This window comes from Chrysochloris asiatica, unplaced genomic scaffold, assembly GCF_000296735.1.
Source record: "Chrysochloris asiatica unplaced genomic scaffold, ChrAsi1.0 scaffold00168, whole genome shotgun sequence".
Lineage (NCBI taxonomy): Eukaryota > Metazoa > Chordata > Mammalia > Afrosoricida > Chrysochloridae > Chrysochloris > Chrysochloris asiatica.
Genome location: NW_006408686.1, coordinates 964,165 through 971,889, shown reverse-complemented (window position 1 = coordinate 971,889; position 7,725 = coordinate 964,165). Strand labels below are relative to the sequence as shown.

At 46.8% G+C, this 7,725-nt stretch overlaps 1 protein-coding gene across 1 annotated transcript in view; it reads left to right on the top strand.

Moving 5' to 3' along the window:
* LOC102830021 (estradiol 17-beta-dehydrogenase 12-like) overlaps nt 1-7,725 on the top strand; it is a 21,603-nt gene that overhangs the window by 3,416 nt on the left and 10,462 nt on the right. Inside the window, exons 3-5 of the mRNA XM_006871477.1 lie at nt 5,834-5,909; nt 6,036-6,146; nt 6,272-6,339. Coding sequence (XP_006871539.1) covers nt 5,834-5,909; nt 6,036-6,146; nt 6,272-6,339 — 255 coding nt within the window. The remainder of the gene's footprint in view (nt 1-5,833; nt 5,910-6,035; nt 6,147-6,271; nt 6,340-7,725) is intronic.

Below are 7,725 nucleotides of genomic sequence, written 5' to 3'. Positions count from 1 at the left end.
TTCACAGGGGTCTATTGAACGTTGTAGGGCTTAGCTCACTGCTTCATTTCTGCTTTTCCCTCACTTACCCTTATGGGTGACGAGCGTGGTCACTAATCAGAGTGTGTATTCCCATTGGGTCTTTTTTTTTTTTTTAATGCTTTATTGTGAATTATGTGATGATGGTTTATATGGGAGGACATCAGCTTCACATTAATCCCATCGTATATCGTTTCCTTGCCATGGTTACAATCCCTTCCATGCATCATCCATCAACCAAAGGGTATACCCCACAAGCCTGCCCCCTGTTGTCTGCACACCACCTCTCTCTCTCTCCAGGTCCAAAGTCTCCAGCCACTCCATCTCCCCATGTCATCATCTCTGCCTCCATCTCTGGCATCACTGCTTCTCTGGGTAGGGTTCCGTTCTCCCTCTTCTCCTTTGATGATCCCAGGGACCTCAGTTCCTAGACTGCAAGGTTAATCATGCCCCTCCTTTTGCCCCCAAACCTCTGTCTACCTTTGCATTTCCAGCCCTTACAATCAGTCCTGATAACAATTATTCGCTATTGTATCACAAGAGACCTATCCGTATCTCCTTTCATCAACCTCAACTAGGCAGAATGGATGCTACTCAGTGGAGATTCTACCTTGCTCTACGCCATGCCCTCTGGATCTAGGTTCCCTCAATTAAAAGACTCTTGCAAAATCTAAGTCAGAAATGCTGATGGCTTAGACCAAGGTGGCAGCAATACAGGTGTGTGAAGTAGTTGGCTTCTGGGCTATTTTGAAGGCAGAACTCACAAGATTTAGGAATAGATTGTCTCTAAGGTAAGACTTACAACTTGTAATCACACTAAAGTCACTTCTTAGTTCATGTAGGTTCTTTGTAGATCCCTTGGGGGTTTCTATGGAATATCTGGGGGCACAAATGGTTTAGTACTTGGCTACTAACTGAAAGGTTGGTGGTTCGAACCCACACAGAAACACCTTGGAAGAAAGGTGTAGAAATTTGTTTCCAAAAAGGTCAGAACCCTTGTAAACCCTATTATAAAAATGGCCTGAAAGAGACCTCAGGTCTCCTTTAATTTTATGAGGGGGAGAGAGATTTATACCAGCATCAACAGCCCAAGGCTGATTTCTGAGACAGAAGTCAGACCTGCCTCCACCCTCCAACCTTTTCACCAATTCTGATGCCATCCACCCTCCCACGACCCTCTCGACTTCTCCACTGGGTTCAATACTTGATTGCAAGGCACACACAGAACTCTTCGACCATACTCAGTTACAGTTAGGAAACAATTCAGCAGCAAGAACATCTAGGATGCTGAACTCTTTGAGCAGGATAGCCTCTTCTCAGGGGTGCCCACAGGCAGGAGGGCTCTCTCTGGCCCTCAGCCCCTCAGTCTGACCTCTGCCTTGCTTGTGCAAGTGTTACAAACCCCTTTCAGGACTGCTGATAAGTGCCTACTGCCACTCTACTCTGCCAGGAAGTCTTGGCCTGAAGGTGCTCAACTCTAACACCATGGGTCAACAAACCCAACTCCACCAAGTGCTCAAAGGCCCCCTCCTGCCTGAAGATGCTCAGCTCTCTCAAGCTCTGTGGGCTAGGAAGCCCACTGCACCATCTTTTTCTCTGTCATTACCCATCTGCTCCCGCTGTCTGTAATGTTACGGTTCCGTTTGTCTGCCTCCTGGGTCCTGCGCTATCCTCACAAGTGTCATGTTTAAGCCAATTGTTGCTGCTATGTGTCAGTCCATCTCATTGAGGGGCTTCCTCTTTTTTTGCTGATCCTCCACTTTACCAAACATGAATGTCCTCTAGGAACTAATTCCCTCCTGACAACATATCCAAAGAGCGAGACACAACGTCTAGCCATCCTGGCTTCTAGGAGCATCGTGGCTGTATCTCTTCCAGCACAGATTTGCTAGTTCTTCTGATAGTCAATGGTACTTTCAGTATTCTTCACGGACACCATAATTCAAATGCATCAGTTCTTTAACAGTCTTCCTTATTCATTGTCCAACTTTCACATGCATATGAATGAGGCTACTGAAAATACCCCGTGGCTTAAGTCAGGTGCACCTCAATCCTCAAGTTGATACCTTTGTTTTTTTTTTTTTAACACTTTAAATAGGTCTTGTGTAGCCAATTGACCTAATGCAATAAATGATTTGATTTCTAGACTGCTGCATCCATAAGTGTTGATTAGGGATCTAAGCAAAATGAAGTCTTTGACAATACATTCTTTCCTCCATTTATCATGATGATATTTATTGGTCCAGGTGCTCCTCAGAAACTTTATGAGTTGGAACCAATGCAGCAGCACTTAACAAGAACCCGTTCATTATGTGGGAATTATTTAATATGACTGGTGGTGGTGGTGATTGTGTGTCACTGAGTCGGTTCCGACCCATAGTGACCCTGTACAGGGTTTCTGAGGCTGTAAATCTTTACGGAAGCAGAAAGCCTCATCTTTCTCCTGCAGAGCAGCTGGTAGTTTCGAACTGCTGACCTTGTGGTTATCAGCCCAGCTCAAAATCCACTATGCTACCAGACCTCCTTTTGATAATTCATTACACATCCCTCATCCAGATGTGCCTTGGAAGAAAGACCTGAAGATCTGCTTCAGAAAGACCACGGCCTTGAAAACCCTATGGAGCAGTTCTACTCTGCACAATTAGAGTCACCATGAACCAGAATCGACTCAAAAGATCACTTCTGGCTGTTGAGTGTAGGGTGGGTGGGAATAATCCGGAAGAGGGGAAGTTGTAATGCAGTGGAAAGATGGGAGGGGGACTGCAGCAATGTCTCTGAGTAGGCAGGAAGGAGTGCACAAGAGAGGGACAACCTTGAGGGAAATGAAGAGAGCATGTGCACCTAGACCCAGGTTGGTGGGAGATCTGATGGTGAGACATCCCCATTATGGGTCATCAATCTCTGAGGACAGTTCCGCCTCAACCCCCTGGACTTTGAGCCCCATGAGGCTAGAGGCAGAGGTGACTTGATCAGTAACACTGAAGCAGAAGACTGGGCACAAAGCATATTGAAGGAATGACTGGCTACCATTGTCTGAGTTCTCTAGTCCCATTATAAGAGGCACAGCAAATGTGGGTGCTTTTAACACAGAGAAATGCATTCTTTCATAGTGTCGGAGGTTAGGAGTCTAAATCCACGGGAAGGAAGACTTCTTTCTCAGTTGGCTCTGGAGGAAGATGCTTGTCTCTTCTGAAAAACCCCTCTGTCTCAGGAGTGGAGGGCAGGTGTTGTAGAGGGTGGCCCAGGGTCTCTGAGCCGGGAACTTCCTAGCCCAGGAGACAGCTGGAACACCAGAGATGGAGAGAAGTAACGGCAGAGAAATTGCAGGAGATGGCATGGGCATGGTAGGCTTCCCGGTCCATAGAGTGAGAAAACTGAATGCCTTCAGATGAAAGTCTACTGGCAGAGTGAGGTGCCACTGGGCATTTGATGGGGCTAAAGAACTTTGTAACAGGTGCCTGAGTAGGGCAGAGGCTAAGCCAGCCAGAGAGACTAGTCTGTGGGCATGGCTGAGAGGAGGCGGCTCTGATCCAAGACCTATATACTGAATGTTCCTATTATTTCCCTACTAAACCCCAGAGTCTGGTCTGAGGGTTGTGTGGCTGTTGCAACAAATTCTCAAACCCAGCAGAGAAGTAGAATTCGCCGTGGGAGGGACGGCTAGGTCAGAACTGCAGATTGCAGATAACAAAGAACACTCATTCCCAGAAGTATAAAAAAATCAAACCAAACCCCCCTTATCATCAAATCAATTGCAGACTCGTGTCCCTAAATGGGGTTTCCAAGGCTGTAACTCTTCATAGGAGAAGAAAGCCTCGTCTTTCTCCTGTAGAAGCAACTGGTGGGTTTGAATTGCATTAGAAGTTCAGTGTTTATCCTGTGTTGTTGCCACCAGGTCTCCTTAACCACAGGTATAAAAGTTGGAATTTACAATACATGCTTTGTTGTTACTAACTGCCATTGATTCAGTTCCAACCCATAGCGACCCTGTATAGAGTCTCTGAGGCGCTGGTGAGCTTGACCCGCTGACTTTGCTGTTCAAACTGACTTTGCAGTCTTGCGCATTAAACCACAGCACCACACCAGGACTCCAAAGTCAAATTCACTGCTTTCCAATTGATCGTATGACCCTGCAAAGGGTTTCTGAGGCTGTATGTAAATCTCTATGTTGTTGTTGTTGTTGTTGTTATGTGCTGTGGAGTCGGTTCCGACTCATAGCGACCCTGTACAGGGTTTCCAAGGCTGTAAATCTTTACGGGAGTAGAAAGCCTCATCTTTCTCCCGCGGAGCGGCTGGTAGTTTCGAACCGCTGACCTTAAGGTTCGCAGCCCGATTCGTAACCACTACGCTACCAGAGCTCCTTAAATCTCTATAGGAGCAGAAAATCTCACCTTTCTCCTGCGGAACAGCTAGTAGTTTCGAACTGCCAATTTTGAGGTTAGCAACCCAACTCATAGCCACTACACTACCAGAAAGAACTCCATATTTTGGTGGTGGTGGTAGTGTGCCATGGAGTTGATTCCAACTCATAGTGACCTGGTATAGGGTTTCCAAGGTTGTAAATCCCACAAAAGATGAGACTTTCTGTCCCACAAATTTTATGGGACAGAAAGTCCCATCTTTCTTCCCACAGAAAGGCTGGTAGTTTTGAACTGCTGACCTTGAGGTTAGCAGCCCAACTTATAACCACTATGCTACCAGAGCTCTTTGCTCCATATTTTAGGGGGACACAACAGCCTGACACCCTTACATAGCCTCAACTGCTCAGGTGCCTAATGGACACTCTGATAATACAAATCACGCCGCTGCCCTGTCATAGCAAGTTGAAAGGGTCAGACCTGCACCAAAATATACCCACTTAATGGGTCACCCAAAGGAGCTCTGGTAGCATCGTGGTTACGAATCAGGCTGTGAACCTCAAGGTCAGCAGTTCGAAACTACCAGCAGTTCCACGGGAGAAAGATGAGGCGATCTGCTCCCGTAGAGATTTACAGCCTCGGAAACCCTGTCCAGGGTCGCTATGGGTCAGAATCGACTCCACAGCACTTAAACAACAACCACCACCAATGGGTCACCCAACCATTGGCTAACTCCTCTGGGGACACATATCAAAGGTCGAGAGGCAGTAAGGGGCTGCTTGTAAGTGTGGCTCAGAGATTCAGGTCTGACCATGCAGGGCCTTATGACCCAGGGTGAGAGTGTGACTCTGTCCAAAGGGTACTGGGAAGCCATGGCAGGTTCTGAGCACGTAGGAGCAGGTTTGTGCTTTAGAAAGACGCCTTGGCTGCTGAGTTGAGTGTGGGTGGATAGGGTGACACTGAGATGAGGAGGAAGGTGGGGCTGGATTGGGTCTGTTCCAGTCACCCTATGTCCCTAATACCATGTAGCAACAAACAGTGCTCAATAATTACATTGCGAATGAATGAAGGAAGGAAGGAAGGGCGGCACATTGGAAGTGGTGGTTCCTACACCACTGAGGATTAAAGCCGGGAGTCTCTACTGGGTCAGGGAGATGCTATGGCCTGCCCATGTCCCTTTGTTGAACTCTGCCCCCCACCGCCTCACCTTGCTGACCTCACTAACAAATTGGCTACTTCATTTAATATGAAGTCCTCTCAGATACCCACATACCTGTGCATGGCTGCTCCCTTTGGAATACTTTCTCCAGAATGCAGGCTCTTTACCGGCAGGCTTTTGCTTTTTCTCTCTTACTCACTCCTGAATCCACAGAACTGTAACACTGTGGAACCACTGTTGACAAACAATAACTTGGTTGCAAGCATGCACAAATTAATCCATCTGTGATACCCTATAGTTCGCCAAGAAAGGTCTGAACATCGTCCTCATCAGTCGAAACCTGAACAAGTTGCAACAGGAGGCAAAGGAGATTGGTGAGAACCAGAGGAAAGGGCCGGCAGGGGAAGGTCCAGGATGAGGAATAGAAGGGACAGAGACTGCAGCAAAGATGGGGACGAATTCTAAGTAAGGGTTTGACTCCCTCTCCCCCTTTCTCCCAGAACGGCTTCATGGTACCGAAACACGAATTATCCAGGCTGACTTCACTGGGGGCTTGGAGATCTATGGGGCCATCGAGGAAGGACTGAAGGGCCTGGAGATTGGAATATTGGGTAGTCCTCCTTCCACTACCCCCATGCTCACCCAAACCCTGAGCCCGATTGCAGTCACTCGTCTTCTGATTGACCCGGTCTGAGACTGTTGGAGTGACATAAACCATTTGTTTCTTCTGGTTCAGTGAACAATGTGGGCATGTGTTTCAACAGGACCTTGGGGAAACTTCTTGACCTCCCGAACCCAGCCAAGGTGAGTGAAAACCCGGCTTTAGGTTGCCGGCTGCACCTCTTCCTCTGACTCTTTACTGCCCTCTGTTGAAAAATCGGCACCATGCACAGAGTTTGTTAGAACGAGTGCTCTATCGCCCCCTACAGGACACATTGTTTTCGACGTTACAAATCTATGATTGATGTCTCTTATGTGAATGAGGGTCCCTTTGAATGGGAAGCCCTTCTGCAGTGCCTTATCAGGACAACTGTTCTAGCTGGACCTGATTCTTCCCCCGCTTTTTTAAATTTTTTAATGGCAGTGAAAATAGACACAAAAAAACTTTCACCAGTTCAAGAATTTCTACACGTACAATTCAGTGACATTGATTACATTTTCTTGCTGTACAACACTTGCTTTATGAAGGAGTTGGCCTCATGGGAACATATGGATTTATTGGGACACTTTTATTTGGGACCATTTTTTTTCTTGGCAAAATCTTTATATTTATACAAGTTGTTGTTATTAAGTGCCGTGGAGGCAGTTCTGAATCATTGCAACCCTGTATAGGGATTTTCGAGGTGCAGCTGGTGAGTTTGAAACACCGACCTTACTGTTCAAACTGAAAAGGAAACCTTGGAAAACGTATACAGGGTCACTATGAGTTGGAACTGACTCAATGGCATGTAACAACAACAATATTTATGAGTCCTGGTGTGGCACTGTTGTTGTTGTAAAAGGCTGTCAAGTCGGTTCCGACCCATATGATCCTGTATAGGGTTTTCGAGGAGCAGCTGGTGAGCTTGAACCAGCTGGTGACTGACCTTGCAGTCTGGAGCATTAACCCACGGCGCCACACCAGGTTAATGGAATTAAAAGATAATGGAATTTTCCCACAAACTTTTTGAAACTCCCTTATGCGTGTACATTGTTATTGTTGTTGTTAAGTGCTGTAGAGTTGGGTTCTTACCCATAGTGACCCTGCATAGGGTTTCCAAGGAGTAGCTTGTGAACTTGAGCCGCCAGCCTCCCTGTTCAAGCGGACTTTGCAGTTCAGCATGTTAACCAACAGCGCCATACCAAGACTCCTTATGTGTACATACATACATATAAACACACACATATATGGAGCCCTGGTGGCATTATAGGGTAAGCACTGGACTGTTAAACACAAGGTCGGCAGTTCAAACCTATAAGCCCAAATTGATTTGATGGCAATGGGCTTCATTGTTTTTGGTATATATATGGAGTCCTGGTGTGGCACTGTAGGATAAACACTGGACTGCTAACTACAAGGTTGGTGGCTCAAGCCTACCAGCCGCTCCTTGGAAACCCTGTACAGGGTGGCTATGAGTCGGTACTGACTCGATGGCACCTAACAACAACAATGCTCTGGTAGTGTAGTGGTTACGAATCAGGCTGTGAACT